Source organism: Rhipicephalus microplus, chromosome X, assembly GCF_043290135.1.
Source record: "Rhipicephalus microplus isolate Deutch F79 chromosome X, USDA_Rmic, whole genome shotgun sequence".
Lineage (NCBI taxonomy): Eukaryota > Metazoa > Arthropoda > Arachnida > Ixodida > Ixodidae > Rhipicephalus > Rhipicephalus microplus.
Window position 1 is genome coordinate 36508856 of NC_134710.1, and position 20145 is coordinate 36529000.

The following is a 20145-nucleotide window of genomic DNA, read 5'->3' on the forward strand; positions in this document are numbered from 1 at the left end:
GTATCGCCGTGTTACGTCATTTCCGCCATTCGATTTGTACCGCGAATGTTTACACGCTCTGTTGCTCCGCAACAAGCGACACGCGAAATGTGAGGAGTGCACGGAATCGGGTTTCCGCGGATATGTCATTTGTGTGGAACCTGTCGAACTGTGCCGGCATGTCGTCGATAGGGTGTCGGAATGCGCTCGCTTCATCGGTACTAAATGTAAGAGGTCGTAGGGAGTTCGTGTTTTTGTGCGCAAGCTTTCGTTTGGCGTATATTTCTTAGCATGATGGGAGAGGCTGCACTTCCACCAGTGCAAAGGCGTCGTTTTGCCTCGGAACGTCGAGAGTGGAAACAAATGGTAGAGATCCAGCAGCACCTTCTACTCACGTCATCTCGGTCTTCGAAACACACTGCTTCGGGATCCAGTTCTGAGAAGGCATCTCACGCTATCCAAAAACAACCTGCGGGACCGAAGCCGAAAGTACCACCGGGAACACCCGTAAAGCCTCCGCCACCTGAAGATCAAGCATGCAGCAGTGCACCCGCGTTACTGGGAGAACAGAAAATTCTTCTTCATACTGCTGAAGTCATGGAAACGCTCAGCATTTTGCTTCAGTCTGATTCTTCGGTGTGCAGCTCTTCATCTGGTACAGACGCTCGTCAAGATCTATGCTCCGCGCTCAAGAAGGAGCATGTAAAAGGCCTTCACGACCAAATGAAGTCCTTCATGAAAGAGCGTTGTTTGTTAGTAATTAAGAAAGAGTGCTGCCATCAGGTTGCCTTAGTAAGAAAGTTGCGTGACCGCGTGAAAAACCTAGCGCTGGCTGAAGATACTTTAATTGGACAGTTGCTATTATCTGGGCACCCCGTCCTACCCAAAGATGTCCTGCATCTCTCATTTCTGCGCAAGTCTACTTTTCTTGACAACTTGCAAGCAGTAACTTTTGCTTGGCCTTACCTTCTCAAGTTCCTTGGCCATACGTTTAACAGCTTCGATGCGCAATGGCACACTTCTTTGGACGTTGTGTTGCGTTGGACGCAAGTTCGTCTCGAATCGCTGGCTGAGCAAGCGCTGCGCTGGGCATGGCTAAGTTTGCGCAATGATATCCTCTTGCTCTGCCGGATGGACGCAGCTGACTTGCACGCCGACTGGATTGGTGGAGTGTTTGCTTCGTGCCACTTCTTCAACCAACTGCTTAGCGCCTGCGGCTCATCAGCCGGTGTGGCACCACTGCCCGTATCAACAGTGCTGTTCACCCTTGCAGTGCATCAGGCTGAAGTTTCTGCAGCTAGACTTGCTGCATTTGTTTGTGTAGAAGGTAGAAAAAGTCGCGAAGGAACTGTGCGAAGCTTTACCTGGGGAGATATTGCCACTGCCGAATTCTGGAGCATGGCAGCGACTCGCGACGCTGCTGGCACAGCTGCTCTGCTTACTGCCCTCATCCAATCTGACCAAACCTTGCTTCTGAAATACCTTTATGCTGCTACATGCATCGACCACTCTGTGCCACCCCAAGCTGTCAAACAAAAACAAGGTGCCTTGAGTGAAAATACATTTTTTTCGTACTTGTCTGTGCGACAAATCCCCTTCGAAGGCTGCAATAAGTTCTTGGAATAGTTAAAGTAACTAGTCTATGTGGCAAGCACAAATTTCTGTTCATTAGTGAAATGACACAGTGGATACCAGCTCACTGAAAAGATCTTGCAGGCAAACTCTGAATGTTATTGATTAGTACTTCTGTGTTCTGCATACACCTCTCATGCTATAGGTGGCTTGCAATAATGTCACTGAAAGCGCCATGCTGGAGCACCAGCATGTGGGGATGCGATGTTTTCGATGTCACATTAATGTTATCAAAACATCACATGCAGGTTCTCTCACTATTCATGCACAGAGATATTCCTGTCGTGTCGTTTTCACATGGACGCAACTGCTTTGACATCGAAACCACAACCGTGAAGCCCCAGTTCCTTTCAGAAGCTGCGTCCATGACATCAAGTGTAAGCCATCTGTAGTCTAAACAACATGACCATGCAAATGAAGTCATGATGGAAAAACGTTAACAGATAATTTGCTGGTACAACATCAGTTCATCATGTTTCGTCTGCTTCCTCTTCTCACACGTCATTTTGCTTGCCACTGATTTTCCTGAGCTATAGCAGCTTAAAGTAGTACATGTGCATGCTTTTTGTCTTCTTAAAGTATAATAGCCATTCATACAACTGCTGTGCAGTATGCAGCCTGAATGTTGAAACAAGTGTGAGTGTGGCTGTTCTTTATTTTCTGAAAGTTATAGATTGAAATTATGAAAAATATTCCATGTCCTTGTCAGGGGTGTAGCCATAATTTTTTTCTGGAGGGGTATGTTTTCAGTCACCCTTTATGTAACTTTGTGCATGTGCCTGTATACAAATTGAAAAATTTTGGAAATGGTTTGGACCTCCTCCCACCTTACACATATTCCTCTGCCTAAAGAAAGAGTGCATCTTGTAATGACACACTTAAATTTTTATTCTTTGCTTTGTTATCTGTCACTAGGAGTGGCCAATCCCAATGATAAACGAGAGCAATACACAGTTGGCTAAGCCGGAGTTGAAGTGAACCTAGACCTACTATGGTGGTTTAGGTGCTTTTTTGGTATTCTGCTTAGCACAACCAGCCCATGGTTGCTGCATTTCACGTGGACAAAATTCTGTGGGCTAATCTGTGTTCTAATTCTGACCAGCTGGAGAACCTCAGCTGGGCAGAATTCATTCAGGCTTCCCCACTATGGCATGCCTCATAATTATGTTGTAGTTTTAGTATCTGAAACCCTACAATTTGACTCTGATTTCACGTAGTATATCAAGGCTTGAAAATGGTAACAAAATGCAGCCTCATGTTTCATCTCATTTCTTTCTCATTGCTCCCTTTGCTTTTGCTTCCAAGTATTTTGAAATTAGTATTATGCATCTGATATGGAACCCTCACATTTAAGAAATGCAGTTCTTCATTTTCAGCATGTTTTAAACAAGTTTCTGCATTTCATATTGGCAACGTAGTGTTAAAGTCCTGTTTGTATTCACTGTCATGACTGAATTTCTTATTGTTTTCTTTCCCTCCTAATATACGATGCTTTCTACCTATGTACATGTGTGACACTTTTGCTCCCAACGTTTTATGACCCAAGCCCAGATTCAGCAGCAGCGGCTTGCCCAATCAATACACTAATTGCACTAGTCTTTTGGCGGAGGAGAGCTCCGATATTTCCCAGTTTAGCACAGGACCACACCCACAAAGGGTGTGCCTTTGATGAAGCGACGTGCCTGTTGTCTCTAATTAAACCTTTCAGTGGCCCCTCCGTTAGGGCATGATCGCCACGGTTGGAGAGAATGAACTCTAGCCTTGCAGCAGTGTTGTGCAGACCAAGTTTTTTGTTGATGTGACGTGTTCTGCACATCTCGTGTACCTAGAAACCCTTTTTTTTTCGCTATCCTGGCTTGTGTGAATGATTCAGATCCACTTGCTTGTATATTTTTTACCTGTCGAAGCATCATAAAGTAGTTTTAAACGTGTAGGTTAAACTTAATTCAGGTGTTCTGCATATCAAAATTAAAATGTCATTATAAGGTATGCTGTAGTTAGGGGACTCTGAATTAATTTCGTCCACCGGGGGTTCTTCAGCGAGTACCTAAAACTTAGCACATGGGTGTTCTTGCATTTCGCTCCCATGGAAAATGAATGAGAATGGTGTTGAGGGGGCAAAACTTCACTTGCGCACTCATGTTTAGTAGCACTGTGCTATAGCCTTGCATCTATCGTAGTGGGTAAACATGTAAGTTGTCATTATATTGTATGTATAATTACTGCTCTTATAATTATTTTTTATAATATTATCAATTTTCTCTTGTAAGCCTATGTCTCTCAGATGTTTATTATAACCTGGTAACAGTAAATAATGTAAGAAGACATGCTCCAAACTTCCTTTTGTTCCTAGATAACTTTGTTTTCAATAATGAGGGCTGCAATGCATGAATTTTAATTTTTGGTAGTGCACAAGTTTGTCCTATGTCAAAGCAGATCTTTATCATTTGTCGCTTTTTAAAAGAAACTGCTATCACCACTTTCGGCCACTTTTATGTCTTATGCAGGACGAACGCCTTTTCCAGTGATTTCCAATTTCCCCTGTCCTGTGCCAGCTAATTCTATTTTACACCTGCGAAATTCCCAATTCATTACTCCATCTAACCTTCTCTTGTCCTCGGCTACATCTCCCACGCTTTGGTGTTCATTCTGTTGCTCCAACTGGCCAATGGTTAAATGTCTTCTGCAATGCATGACCTGCCCAGATCCACATTTTTTAGAATGTTAGCTACACCTATTTGTTCTCTAATCCATTCTGTTCTCTTCCTGTTTAGACATTGCATGGTTCTTTACTTCTCGAGTTTCCTTGTTGTCCTCCAAGTTTCGAAACTGTGTTTGTACTGGCAGTATACAGTGGTTGCGCACTCTTCACTATAGGAAAAGCAGTGAACTGCCTGTCATTGTTTGGGATTGTCTACGGTATGTGCACCAGACCGTCTTTATTCTTCCGTTAGTTTTCTTTACACAGGCAAGTTCCACTGGCTAAGGTACTTATTTGTTTGAACTATTGATTGGTGACCATGGGCATTGGCCAAGGAGTTCAAAAGGGGCACTTGCCTCCCTCAAGCCATTCCAGCACTCCAATCTTCCTCCTTCAAATCTCTACTTGAGCCAAAGCCTTGCCCATCCGTGCTGTGATGCAACGCAAATCAAAACAAAGTCCTGCTGGCACCTGTGTTGGTGACCCAATGTATCCAAGGCTGGTGGTATCTTTACCAGGACAAATGCCTTTTTGTCTCAATGACCTGGTTGATCACACAGCTGATCTATGGTAGAGTGCCCCCTCCTGAAGTCAGGTTCTTCACTAGATTTATTAGTCAAATTTTTCTCTTATCCTGTTTATAATTACCTTCTTGAATATTATGTTTATTAGTGAAAGTAGGCTTATTGACCTCTGATTCTAACAGATTCATTTAACAGATTCATTTTAGCTGTTTTGATACAGCCACCCTCTTTTTGCTGCTGCTTCTACCTCTTTTGCATGGTAGTTTCTTAAGTCACTGGCTTTCTACTTATTGAAGAGCTTTGTTGGCTCAGCGGATTTTATTTTAGGTTTTAAGTTAGTCAATTTTATGTGTTGTTATTTTCTCAGTATTTTATTTTTTGTGAAAATTTGCTTTTTGTTTTTTTCATCAGTGCTTTACTTTTTAGTTCAATTGCTGCAGCAGAAATAACTTCTTTAAGAGCTTCATTAATTTCGTCTATGTCGGTATTTTTAATGTTCCAGAGCATATTTCTTCTCAAGTGAAATTCTGAATTTAAATTTACCACTGATTTCATTCAGCTAGACCTGTTCCTCTGTGGTTAATTTTGCCCTTGTTCTTCTCAGATTGAGGGCTCTCCTTGCCCTTACTCACTTATGATCGCTACATTTTACTCTGCTTATAACTTCTATGTCCTGTACAATACCTAGCTCACCAGATAATATAAAATCTGTTTAATTTTTTGCTGTTCTGTTAGGGCTTTCCCATCTCCACTTTCCATGTTTATGCTTTTTGAAGAACGTGTTCATTATGCAGAGTAGATTTTATTCTGTGAATTTGACTTACATCTCACTTCTATTACTTCTATAGTTGATATTATATCATTGATTGCTTCATCCCCATTCTGTTCCTTTCCCGCTTTTGCATTGTAGTATCCATTGGTTACGGTGGAGTGGGTGCGTGCCTTTTGCAGTGCTAATTTCAGTATCCCCGTAGAGTTGTTCTACTTCTCCATTGTCATGGCTGGGCGTTGGAGCATACACCTGCTCTACTTTGAGTTTATGCCTCTTATTTAGCTTTATTACAAGGTTTGCTACCTTTTTATTGATGCTATAGAATGCTTCCCAGAATGCCTTCATCGATTACAAACACCACGGCACACTCTTTCCTAATAGGGAGCCTTCTGTAGCAGAAGAAGTGCCGGTTAGTTGGCATTGTATATGCTCCCTTGCTTTGCTTGCCTCACTAAGGCTAACTAGATGCCATGTCAGGTTTTCTAAATTCTCTAATGACTTTGCTAGTCTAGCTTTACTTGAGAAGATCCTTGTGTGTGTTCAACTTTCGGAAGTTAAGCTTCAAGGGCGGCCTGTTTGGATCCAGAGATTATTAGCACCGCCTGGTATCTTATAAGTCTGACCACTGCTGTGGCAAGATATTCTCCAGCTTTTGGAGCCTGAGATCCCCCCGCCGCTTTCACCGTTTTGTTCGCTGTTCTTATTCACCCGACGAGGGTAAATAATGACAGGAAATGCATGTGTATTCAATAAAGCTTTTCATTGAATGCACAAGCAATGCCCCCTTCTCCACCCCTATCCAGATCTTGTCAGATTATCTTTAATCATAGAGGGGCACTTGCTTGGGATTTTATGGTAGTGTAAAACTTCCTGCAGTATGGTTAGCAAAAATGCTAGAAAGCAATATAGCTGCTGTGCAAATGTTCCCTAAAGTCAAAGGTCAACCAACTGATCATTCTGGGACTTAATAAATGTGCACATGATTCAGTGCTTTAATGACGCAAACTATAAGAAGCAGTTCAGTGGGTCTGTAGAACACTTTAACAATAATTCAATATATCTACTCTGAAGTACTTTCTATCTCCTATCTATTGGGATTGCGGCTGCCATGCCTGTGGCAGAGGCACCGTGAATGGTGGGGCAGTGGCATGCAACCACTGACCTTTTACACTGTGCAATCACTTTCAAAATCACATCACTACAAAATAAATATTCTGTTGACTGCTGTAGTGTATCAAGCCTCAAACTTGCATTGAGCATTATATGGTGACAATGTGGTGCCCGTCCTGTGTGTGTTCCCTGCTTTGTCTCCGTGTCTCTTCTTGCTTCTTAAACATGAACCATCTCCAACCAGGCCAAATAGCTTTGTTGCGATAATGTGGCATCTGTGATTCCAGCCTCCACTAACAGTGTGCCAATAAATGCAGGTAGGGCACACTGGCGGAAACAACCACCTAGGGCAACCCGTCCTAGTTGTTTTGAACTGGAGAGGCTGTACTGGGACCACTACTGGAACTGCTTTGTAGGCGAGCTACTCGTGAGGCTGACCACCGTAAACACTAGCACAGAGGTTTCTGGACCCTCAGGCGAACCACCAGTATTTGACATGTCACTGCTCCTGATGCTGGCCTGCCAAAGTCAAGGTGTGCACTTTTTTCCTTTTTGCTCTCTGTTAATGTGCCCACTGGACTCGTACTTTGTCGAACTGCAAATACTGTGCCACAAATATTTCAAGTCCTTGATCCATCTTTTATTCCTGTTATGCACGACAAAACACATGCGTCACGGATATCATCCATGATATCCATGACATCATGGATACATCAGAAATTCTGCATGAATAATGCCAAGGTTCAAAGCACTGTTGTAAATCAAGCTGAGTATAAATAAATTGGATCATTCAGCTTTTTTATTGTGTGGGAGAGAAGAGTGATCACAATGATCCTATTGCACTACTAAATGCTTGACAGGGTCTAACCGATATATGGGATAGTGTTAATGCATGGTTACAATCTAAGAAGCTTATGATCCACCCTTTATATTTTTTTATACAGCATACAGCAACCCTACAAAAACAGCTGAGCTGTTCTTGTAGGGTTTCCATAGAGCCTCAGGACAACCAGTATTGCCAGAACAAAAGCCACAAGATAAAGAGGCATTTTGAGACTTTTTTGTTAGGGAAAGGGCATATGTGCAGCTCATCATGAAAAAGGCAGATTTCCAAACATTGTCATTTTTTGTTGCTATAGCTTTTAATGGGATAAAAAGCAGGACTCTGGCTGTATTTGCCTACATGGGTGGATACAAATGGCACGCTATATTGCAGAGTTTGGCCAACTTGTTTCAGATTTGCCAAACACTGCAGTAACCTCGATGAAGTGTGTCTGCCAAATTCTTCTCGCACAGCTCTCACTGGTGGCCTGGAGACAAGGTATGCCTAGTTTGCTCAAATTATTAACTGTATATATCACTAGATTCTTTCTGTGCACTAACATTTGTGTATACTAATGTAGCATTTTGTTTACTGCACAGTGAGTGGTGTATGTCATATGATGCAAGGTTTTTGTGCAAAATGCCATGAGAAGTATCTACAGCCACTGTTCTATAACACATGAATTTATAGTGATGAGACTGTGTACCCTGAACAGCTTTCTGTACACCTCAATCAATCATAACCCCAAAAGTGGGTTTTACCTGCAATTGTGATTGTAATATGCCAGCCTGCTCCTGCAAGCACAACAAGCAAAGGGTACCCCTCTTCCACCCAACCCACATTGGCGGCTTGTATGTTTTTATGTATGTGTTTGTGTGTGTTTGTATGCATTTTGTGCATTTTGTTTGCGTGTTTTTGTATGCCTTTTGTTTGTGTATGTTTGTATGCATGTTTGTGTGCTGGTGCCCCCCAGCCGACTGATATTAAGCCTAAACTGTGAGCACTTAGTTGCACAAGTGTGTAGAATAACTATGAGCAAAGCAATTATAACATGCTAGAGGCTGAGTGAGCTTGGGCATAATGCTTCAGTGAAGCACATCATGAACAATTGCCATTGTCTAGGCCACATAACTTCTTAGCGCTGGAAAAGTGCTGATAGGGCTGCAATAGAGTATGATCAGGTAGCCTAATCTTGTTTAGTGCTCAACTTTAAAGACCCTTGTCACTAATATTTCACACTCTAGTTTTTGTTGTTCTATTCTACTGCTTGTGTTGGTGCCTCTGACCATGTACTAGTGGTGAACACAATTAATGTACTCTAATTACTAGTTCACACATTTTAATGTAGTTTTAAAGCAAGTGTGAGTTCTCATCTGAGTTGGCAGCACTTCGCGACACCATTATCAACATGGTGCGTTTAGTGGCTGCTTGGTCTCCCTGTGGCTTTCTGCCTCTTCGATGTGTATTGTCAACTAGACATACAAAACAATACTGCAGGGCACACACACCACCAAATTAAACGTGCACACTATGGGGGCCATCGTCAAGCGCCTTCCTTCCTTTGTTGTTGGGATGCTTTCTTAGTGATTCTGGCTCTTTATATCAGTGGTGCTTTAAATGGCATAGTGAGGAAGAGTCTTTTTTATGAGGGGCACACTCGTTACTGTGAAGTGGCTGCTGGGCAGGCAATTGGATTCCATGTTGTTTTGTGGTAGGTTTCAACCGGAGAACATGTCTGATGTGTCACATGCTGGCTGATACAATGGCACTCATGTTATTTCATTTGTTTTCACTTGTGGAGCTTCAATTACAGGAGCCCATTGTCAAGATCACAGAAGTTGAAGCATACATAATCTGATGGCATACCACTACAGTTGGGTGCTATTTTCCTGTAATTTTGGGAAGGCATCTTTAAGTGCCACCAATATTAGTCATAATGCTGCTAACATTAATGATGCATTATGTTGGTGTATTTATTATTTAATTTTGTGAATATGAGTGCAGACATACTCATTAAAGCACAAAAGTCATAAACAAAAAGTTGGCTGCCAGGAGCCCTTAAGGCCTAGAATTTTAAAAAAAGCTTCATTGTACGGTTGACTTTCATATTTTTACTTATGTTATCCACAGCCCTTACGGCCTAGAATTTTAAAAAAAGCTTCATTGTACGGTTGACTTCCATATTTTTACTTATGTTATCCACAGCCCTGAATGCTGCCTTGTTTGACTCTCACCATGGAGCTACCAAAAATGTCATCAAGAACCTCCTGCTTCATGCCGTGCAGCCTTTGAGTGCTTACTTGGCAAACCAACCTGTTGGAGATCACAAGGGCAGTTCTTTAGGTACAGCACATTTCTGTTGTCTATTTCTCTATTTCGTCATTTTTAGGCTCATACTAGTCATCTGCGGGTCACTGACACGAAAAACTTCCGACATGAAAAACACTACACGTTGAAGTTGCTTATGTTATCCATTACTTTTTTTTTTTTTCTGAGCATACCTCTCTGGTAGGCCTTCAATAATATCTTTTTTTTTGTTTGGGTGTGCTGCAAAGTGACTCTTTTGCTTTACCTACCTTCCTCTGTGCTCATTTTTGTTAGTGCCATCTGAAGTTTCCCTGCTATATAGGGAAGAAAGGAAGTTCTGTCACCTAAGTGTTGTAAAGGCTTGGATATGTAGTTGGAGCTCATAATTTAAAGACTTGATTATATGCAACCAGACTTATTTGTTTCTACTTGTGAGGACCATACACCTGTTAGTCTATGAGTATGAAAGAGGGTTTAAAAAGGTTTATGACAAATTTTATTGTGTCTTTAGGTAGACCTATTTCTGTCTTTTGTGCCTATACTGAGTGAGTTTTCTGAGAAGGTCCAGAATTAAAAAAAAAAGTTGCTTTATGTTGATTTTCGCCCTGGGGCTATTATGGGGGCTATGACAGGTGCCTGGTTTGAGACAGGCTGGTTTAGTTAGGCTACTAATTAACTAAATATGTTAATCAACTTTCTTTATTTTTATTTTTTTGGGTGTGTTGTATATTAACGGAATGGTAAACCAACCTCAAAACGGCCCATCAAAGAAAAAAAAATTCATATACAAATTTTTAGCACGCTTTGTGAACTAAGAAAAAGTCGCAACTTAGCTACGTAGAACGCTTTTGATGTAGTTTGCTCTACCGTGCTCTTTGCGCTATAAAGCTGACACCACCTGAGGCTCAGACGGCTGGGCAGGGCTATCGCTGCCCCTTTTGCTTCATTCCGTGGTTAGTGACAGTGTGTTTTGTGTTTGCATGTGGCAATTCATGAGGATGCAGTGCGGAGCTTGTAGCCTCATGGAAATCACCACTTTCGATACTCGTAGCATTTTATAATAAAGTGTTTTTTCAGAATGCAACAGCCTGTCTCCCTCTGATTTATTCCAGCCCGAGCTTTTCACTTAAAATGTTGTCAGCTTGATGATAAGGCTACCGAGTAGGCTTGTGCGAATAGTGAATTTTAGGTTCAAACTGAATTCGAAGGGAATAGTGATCTTGGTCGAATAATTTCGATTCGACCAAGATCACTATTATATATATTTATATATATATGACATATAAATAAAAATGGGCATATTTGTCACTCATTACCTAACCTGCACAATATTTTTTAAAATTGAAATAGAGCCTGCAGGCAAATGCACTTTTTTTTTCATTCAAAGGAAGACGAAACAACTTTCAATAGTAGCAAGATTTGACTCACATCCTACTGGCGCATCCTACTGAAGGATGCGAGTGATGACTTGTAAAATACGTAACATTTTAAAATTTACTATACTTAGAGCATATAAGCCATCATAACAAGCTTTTAAGCTTAATAAAATAATGAATTGATGTGAGGGTAGTATGTTCATTCAATGGGGCCCTGCAACACTTCTTCAAGTAGCCACGAAATGGATTCACTAAAGAAGCTCATTGCCTCATGAATTCACCCACCGCAAAAAATTTTACAATCTATCCAATACGAGCAGAGTTGCAAAGACCTGTTGCACGCTGCAGTTGCATTCTTTCTTCTCATCTCGACGAAAGTGCTTGGAGCTAAGCAGGGAGGGATGGCACAGGGAAAGAAAATACTTCATGCGTGCCCCATGACCTTGAGCATTTTTTGTTGTCTTCGAATATGTTGCTTTTCACTGTAACTGTGCAGGTACGCCTAGACAAGTGGTCACCCCAGTAACAACCACGCGCTGTGCTCAAATCAGCATATGGCTGATACAATGGCTGCAACGAGTGATTTTTGGGCTAGTGGCGTCATTTGCCGAGAAAAGGGAAATTTTTAGCTGACTTTGATAATTCACTGTAAATTTTAGGCCGCTGATGCACTATAATATTTGGCTCGCGTTTTCTCGAAGCCTCTACTACTGATCGGCAGCATTTTCTGACCATGCTCAAAGAGTGTTACAGGGCCCCTTTAAACTCGAAGGCGAGCAAAGCGGATTTTTCTTAAATAGGTGCTTTCACGGTTTAGCACTTCCACACTGCAGTGAAACCACCTTTACAGCTAGTTACTTGCTGTTCAACATACTAAATCTATTCGTTTGTTGCGAATACTTTGAAATTTTAAATTTAAATTCGAATTGAAGTGACTTTGAATAGTCTACTATTCTTTTGAATATTCGAAACATTCGAATATTCACACAAGCCTACAACTGAGCTATGTGGAAAGGCAAACTTTTCTCTTCTCTAGGGAATGAGCAGCGGCGCATACGGGAACTGCTGTGCACCGGCGAACAAAGTAGGAAAATTACTATGCATGAGAAAGGAAGCAACAACAGCTATTCAATCTAATCCAGTAATTTTGTCATTATTATGGCCTAGATTGAGGTGGCGTCATAACATTGATATGACATAATGAACAGCCTAGTCTATTACTGCAACAAGCCTACTGAAATCCTATGCTAACTGCAATAACTGTGCCACTGTGTCTCAAATACATGGCAGGCATCGGGAGTTTGAAACGCTGGGCCGCGCAACATTGTGTCAAGATGAAAATGTCCTTATGTAAACTAGGCTACTTGTGATCCGGCAGAGTTATGCTGAGAATCTTTAGTAATCTCATAGTTTGAATTAGTTGGTTCCACATAATTCAGAGTTCTACTCCTTGAAACAGGCACCAAGAAAAAGAAAAAAAAAGAAATAATGGATATGTCGTTCTCGAGTTTATTTAATTTTTTGTCCCTTTCAAAAAGTCATCCTGTTTACCTTAAGTCAGGCAAAACTTTCACGCAGGACAAGAAAGCCCACTTAGATGCATGTTCTAAATTTTGTGCGCTATGCAAAGAAGCTCTTGTGGTGTTGTGGTGAAATAATGTAAACCCTGCTAGCATCACAAGTAATCAATAATAATTTTGACCTTCTTAATTGTTCATTCAGAATTGGGTCTTAAAAAGAATTTTGGCTGTTATTTAATTTCAGTTTACATTTTGTTCTATACTGTGTAGTGCATGATATGTAATTTACAAGAATAATGTGTGCCTTACTTGTAGTTACCCCTTAATTTCAGAAGAAACATTTGAGAGCATGAAAGTTCATGGATTTAAAACTGTGCAACAAAGCATATATATATATATATATATATATATATATATATATAGTGGGAGTAATAATTCAATGGGCCAGTTAGTCTTGGTGAAGGTATGGGATATGGCACAACGGGAGCGTTGTCAACAAGGATAAATATATTTATTTCCCAGCAGTTTCGGGAGGGGTCCTCCCTTCATCAGGGGATGAGTTATACTGACATGGATTTCCAAACTTCGTTGCTGCCGCGTCCCTCTCGCCTTGAAACATGTTTGCAAAAGTGAGAGGGAACTAAAGAAAAAAGAAAAAGAAGGAAAGTAAAAAAGAGGAAGAACCACTGTCAACACTGAGAACGAAACCTTGTTGACAACGCTCCCGTTGTGCCATATCCCATACCTATATATATATATATATATATATATATATATATATATATATATATATATATATATATATATATATATATATATATATGCACACACACACATTTTGCACAAGAGCTGCGCACATGCCGCGATTTTCGTCATCCTACAACTCTGTTCTCAATGTCACCGACTCCCAACACTTGTCACTGCCCCATCATCCGAATTTGAAAAGCCTGAAAGGAAAAGGAACAGGCATAGACAGTCCCTGTGAACTATCTGCAAGACAGGATGGCCAACGGCCCATCGGTGGTAGATAAGAGCCTCAGCTAAGCTCTTAAAAAAATAGCCCGGGCTAGTGTTACTCTGCCCCCAAGATGCAGCCAGAAAGATGCCCGAGCCCCCCCCCCCCCCCCCCCCCTCCATACTCTTCGTCTATTTGACCGATCATCTGGGCTTCCTAGCTCTGACTAAAAAGCCCCTGAATAGTTCTGACACTAGCGTCCATTCGAACGCTGGCATTGTTGTGGTGTAGCACTAGTACCGCTCAAATTATCGCAGCGTTCACTGTGTGTGTTAGTGGGTGTCATAATGCAGAGCTTCTCTTCTCTGCTCATAGGAGGCGGTACCGCCCCAGCAAATGAGGAAGAAGAGGTACAGCGCGAAGGAGGGTGAGATATATAAGGCGCGTTCGAAGGACTCAACGAAAATGCGCCGATGGCGCAGTCGGCAAAATGCCCAGTTTTTATCGCCGGGGACCGAGAAGTTGTGGGCTTGATTTTTCAGGTCTTCCGAATTTGTGCACCTTTTTTTTCTGGTTTTAATCTTTGTATTGTGTTCTTGTAGCTCTTAACATCATATCCGCGATGGAAATGCATCAGTGAACCCGGCATAATGCACTTTCGTGTTCAAAAGATAGAGAACATGAGAGAACGATGACAAAGAACGAGAGACAAGAAAAGAAAAAAACATAAAAAAGAGAAAGATGAAAATATAAAGAACAAAAACAAAGAAAGAGATACACCAAAAACAAAGCAGACAGAAGTCTTGGCTAACTATGAACAGAGGACTTTACTGAGTTACAAGTGTGTATTTCGCACATTATTTGACAGTTATAGTTTAGCGTTAACGTGACAGCAGGAGTCAAGGAAATAGCACTAGAGTGCCACAAACGCTCATTGCGAACGGGGTCTTTGAGTTTGGTGGGTAGTGTTTACATGGTTTATGTGCCTAAACTCATATGATGGCGTCTCCTAGCAGAGGGTGAATAAGTTAAAAAACAGTGAAAAGAAATAAAAACAATCTGAGAATGTTTGCTTGTATCACCACGCGAAGCAATGCTACTACTTTTTTTTAGCAAATAAAAGTAAATAAATATGAGCCATGCACCAAACGTGAAAATTTTTATGTTGCTGATTCGTTTACACTGGTCTTCTAGTTAGGCCTAGGGGCATTTGAAATGGCAAGTAATATCAAAAACTACGCTAAGTTATTCATAATACTCAGTCCTTGAAGCTACCTGAAGACAATTGAAGTTATTTTACTCAGTTGTTTGCTACAACATACATGTATCCTTCCTCGCGAATGCTAAATTCAGTTCGAAACGGGTGTCCAAACATGTTTTACGTGCACTACGTAAACCACACACACACGGTAACGCTAAATCTAAAAAATAGAGTGCACACGGTACACGTTATGGGGCGTATAGCGTGCTGCGCATGCATATTTCGGTTCCACAACCCCACTAAGCATGCTATGCCGCTAAGCCCACTAAGCTATTACTATCTATTTTCTACTGTGCACTGATATATTGAATCAGCCCTCATGAAATTCCTAAGTATTGTCTCTTTCGATGCGGTTTTTCGTGCAAGAAAGCTAGTTACATTGGTAGGTTGGTGTTTCTATGTGAATATCTGAAGTATAGAATCCTCACTACGCTTTTGAAGACCAACTGATGCAGGGCCGCATGTGTTGGACTTGAAATAGACAAGCACGAAAGTGGCACTTTAATATGTGTTTAGTAGGGCCAGTGGTCTCTAAGAAGCTTGTCTAGGAGTGTTTTACCTATGTATAACCTGCTGTTGGCGATATTAAATAGTTATAATGTATGTTACTCGATGTGAACATTAATTTTCTTGCCTTGTTTTAACTCAGGATTATCGTACACTGTATGTAATTTTATTAAAAAGTCAAATGTAACGTTGCTGTATTGGCACGTTTCAATTTCGGAAATGTAACTGTAACGAGTTCCCTTTGCATTTAAGAAACTTGTAGGAACTTGTTCCAAAACTGAGAAGGATCGAGGTATGAGCTTTCATTCCTGTTTTAGAGGAACAAGAACAACAGCGCCTCATACCTTAAACCTTCATAACATTTGCTTCAAAAATATATTACATGATACCATGTGACGTATGAAATTGAATATAGCATCTGCCCATTTCAGAGTTCACTTTGAGGTAGACATTTCAAGTGGACAACTACCCAGAGTACACTTTATGTTAATAATAGTTCACACTTCTTTATAAGGCTCCAAGTTTATTTCTTCTGGTCATATCGTGCGACACTTGGCTGGTACTGGTCTACACAGTGTGTGCTTGTTGTGTAGTTCGTTGTTTTCTCTGTCATCATTCATGTGATGGTGTCAATAGATGCAACACCAGGAAATGCTTGTAAAAGCACTCTGTATATGTGGGGCTTTTGATGTCTTTGACGGCTTAGATTGTGAGCTACACTTTTGAGCATATGCTTCTTCAGTATTGCCACCTTACGTGTAGCTAAACATCGACATAACAAGATTGATTATGTTGTCCATTGACTCAAGAAGGTTGAAGCTTCGTTACATTTAAATTTGACCTTTAATACAGTGTATGGTTACTGAGATTCTTCATTACTGAAAGGATGTTGCTGGGATTCTTCATTACTGAAAAGGTGTTGCAAAAGTTCAAATAGTAGAGTATAGTATGGAATAGGCAACCAATTTCAATTGCATTTTAAAAATTAATTTTGATGAACCCAAGATTTAGTGACCGTGACTTCATTAGGCGCAGCAGAAGTGTTCTTCATAGCAGGGACATATATTGTGCGTAAAGCTGACAAAAATGCAGGTCTGACACATAGTGGCATCACCCCCATTTTGCTGCAGTGGCTTTCCATCAAAACATTGGGTTTTGCTCATAGTGGCCACAGCATCAAAGCTGTATTTTTAGTGAACCGAACCACTTGCTTTCCATGGAGAGTCAGGTGATGAACACACAGCACTAGAACTGGTGCACAACACAAAAACAAACGAGTTAAGGTCTAAAACCGCATGAAGGCAAAGTGAAAAGTTAAATTACAGCGATTTTATGGCAATCTTTTCTGTTTTGCAACATCATGCATGCATAATTCTGGGAATTGAGCAATTCCCAGTACGAATTTCTATCATTGTAAGGAAGTTCTGTAGAACTCTCACATAATTTTATGATAAAGTTCGTAGTGGTGTGGAGGGTAACTGTGAGCAACTCCAAAAAAATCAATCGGGTACTACAAACTTGTTGCATTGGTGCACTGACCGAGAAAACTTACATTTCAAGTAAAAGCATCTTCTAATTCAAATTGCTTTCATTAAGACCTTATTTTATATTTTAGAGAATCCACAAGATTTTTCTTCTTTTTTTGTATTTTAGAGATTCTGAAGAGTGAGTTCTTCAGTATCCCAAAACAAATGGCAATGTCTTTTTTCTGCTAGTTAATATTGTTTGCAAGATAGTATCACTAACCTTATCGGTGACATACATTTCCAGGTTGATTTTGATCACTTGCAAGATAAGTGAGAACTCATTGCATTTACTACTACCACCCGATTATTTGACACATGGCAATAAACATCAACAAAAATCTGTCACTTACACAAGGCACGGCTGGAAAAAAACACAGAACTATGACTATGTTGCTTTTTGAGTACGCGATACGTTGCGCCAGAGAGGTATTTGCAATCATACTCTCTCTCTCTCCCTCACTCTAAAGGTAAACAACAGAAGAGCATCTGGGTTTCCCTTTGCACCCTGATCGCTGCTGGAAAATATCCTGCTCCACCATGGCACTTGCTCTCTATCGTGTTGCGTGCAATTTTAAAAGTGTGTTCTCAAAAGTCGTATGTTTTCACCACTATCACTAGTGGCAGTCTTACTTTATTGCCTCAATCTTCCCTTGTAGCAGCTTTGAAACTTCAGTATAGTATTGAAATTATGAACTAACATGTTTCACTATATTGAGGCTAAAGATGCATGGTGATCTGTGGACACGAAGTTGTAAAAAATTAAATACTTTTGTGGATCGAGAATTTTACTATATGTATTGAATTTTGTTGTATTGAAATTTAATGTAGCTCTAACCATTTCTTTGGCACAGCTCTGCTTAATAAATACAGTGTTATTTTTTTTATAATGTGTCTAGCAAAAGTCTATCTGGCACTGACTCTCTGGCACACATTTCATTGGGCTGAAGCTAGTCTACGCAGCAATCTGCATTCATGGGCACCACCCTTGCTACCTCAACTCATCTTCTGTGATCTGCAGGCAAGTTTGATAGCAATTTTTTTGCCTTTCACGAAATGCTCTGCCTTCTTGTATTGTTATTTTTAATTTTTTTATAGTTGGTCTTGAAGAGATTCTGAAACACTTTTTCATGTAATCATTGAATGACCTCAGTATCTGAGTTCATTGCCTCACGAATCGACTGCTGCAAACATTTTTGTAATCTGTCAAGCACGGGTGGAGTGACTGGTCAGAGTCTTCAAGTTATTTTTTCTTTTATCGTCTTAATGAATAGACTTGATGCTATCCGGGGAGAGATGACACGGGGTAGAGAAGCTACGTCAGTGCACACAAGTTGAGCGCGCACCATGAAATCTAATGGTGTGTTCTAATGTGTGCTAGAGTTGCTTCTGTGTAATTTCAGCACACTATATAGGGAACCCAAAAGGAGCCAGGTGGTACTGTGGCACATGGTTCTGTCACCTCTTCCGAAAGAAACTCGTTGTTTGCATCTGTGCTTGAGCTCTTGACTATGCTCTCTCAGTGCATTCACACATGCTACATCTGGATACTGCAGCACATGCAGCTTCATGTATTGGTGGACTGAGGGTTTATGAAGATTTCAGGATGATGAAAAGGATTTTTGCCATGTGAATGTCATCAAAGTAAAGCTGTTGATCGACCGCCTTTGTGGGTCCTTGTTTGCATGAGTAGGACATGCATATCGATGATAGATGGCCACATTCCTACATTGTGAATATTGAAGTGACTGTGCAAGTCATAAAAAGATAACCTGGCTTTCATGTGTCCGTCTTGCTCCAAATCTGATCGTTTGGATGTCAGTTTGTGGTGCGGCTCTAAATTCATCGTGAGCTCAATTTGCAAAGCTCATATTTGATCTGTCCATGTTAGCCAGTGGCAGTATTGCAATTTGCAGTGTTCAATTGCATGAAAGTTTTCTTTTGCTGAGGTTTTCTTTAAACTATAGCACTATCAAATTGGAAGTTCAATGCCGCCTTGCATGATCACTTTGTCGACACAATAATACATTCATGCTCACTTTGTCGGCATAATAATACATTAAAAAAAATTTAATCTCTACCGTCATCATACAAGTTTTCATGTCAGGTCATATCAATGCCTGATAACAGGCTGTGTGCATTGACTTTAGTTACGCTTTAGTTGTTTTTAGAGCTTGCTTTCAAAGCAGCAGCTGTATATTGATAAGCGCATGCACATTCAAGGTCATAATAATTTATGGTGTCTTTATTCCTAAACTATGATATGATTATAATGCAAAATAACAAAAACGCTGACCAAGGTGAAATACACAAAAGTTGAAAAGATGTTTCGGCTCCCCACACGTGAGCTTTGTTCACAGTGACCGCTAATGGCGTAGTGCGCTCTTCTTATGCACGTTTCATCACGTGTTGCAGACATTGCGCGTACACAGGGGGGAGTGTCCCAATATTTCTGTTCAACGTATGCGCAGTAGTTTGAATCGCCAGAGATTCCATGTGCAATCATGGCGAAACACTTGATGAAACATGTATAAGAAGAGTGCACTACGCCATTTGCGGTCACTGTGAACAAGGCTACCGTGTGGGGAGCCGAAACATCTTTTAACTTTTGTGTATTTCACCTTGGTCAGCGTTTTTGTTATTTTGCACCATTTTTGTCTCCGACCAGATGGGATTCCATTGGACTCTTGACGATATGATTATAAGGTACACTTTAGTGGTGGACTCCAATTTGTTTTGTCCACTTGGATTTATTGATGTGCATCAAAATCTAAATACACAGGTGTTAGTGAGCTTTGCCCCTATCTAAATGCAATTTCTGTGGCCAGGATTCAAACATCTCAGTGCAACACATCAGCCTGCTAAGCCAATCACTGCGAGGCCAGTACAAACACTCTGTGTAAACATCCAGCTTCTGTTTACTCTGAGCTGTGAAGGAAAATGCAAAGCTGAATAAAACATGCATGGTACTCATAAAACTATATTTAAATTGTGATACATTAAATCAACGTGTTCTGCTACTGGTGCATTGCGAATGAGCAGCCTAGTTGATGCAGATAATAATAATATCTGGAGTTTATAGTCCCAAAAGCACGATATAGTTATCAGAGATGAGGGCTATGGAAATTTGGCCGCCTGGGGTTCTTTAACATGCA

The 20145-nt window shown here is 40.7% G+C and overlaps 1 protein-coding gene across 3 annotated transcripts in view; it reads left to right on the forward strand.

The window, feature by feature from the left end:
* The first annotated feature begins 81 nt into the window (after positions 1–81).
* The window catches only part of LOC119176611 (uncharacterized), a 29327-nt gene continuing 9263 nt past the window's right edge, over positions 82–20145 (forward strand). The window contains exons 1-5 of one of the 3 annotated variants that reach the window (XM_037427970.2): positions 82–1522; positions 7036–7251; positions 7956–8039; positions 9747–9884; positions 17890–18011. In XM_037427970.2, the coding sequence (XP_037283867.2) occupies positions 271–1522; positions 7036–7251; positions 7956–8039; positions 9747–9884; positions 17890–18011 (1812 nt within the window). In that variant the 5' untranslated portion in view covers positions 82–270. The remainder of the gene's footprint in view (positions 1523–7035; positions 7252–7955; positions 8040–9746; positions 9885–17889; positions 18012–20145) is intronic. The other 2 variants (XR_012886625.1, XM_075876220.1) reach the window with 2 other exon arrangements.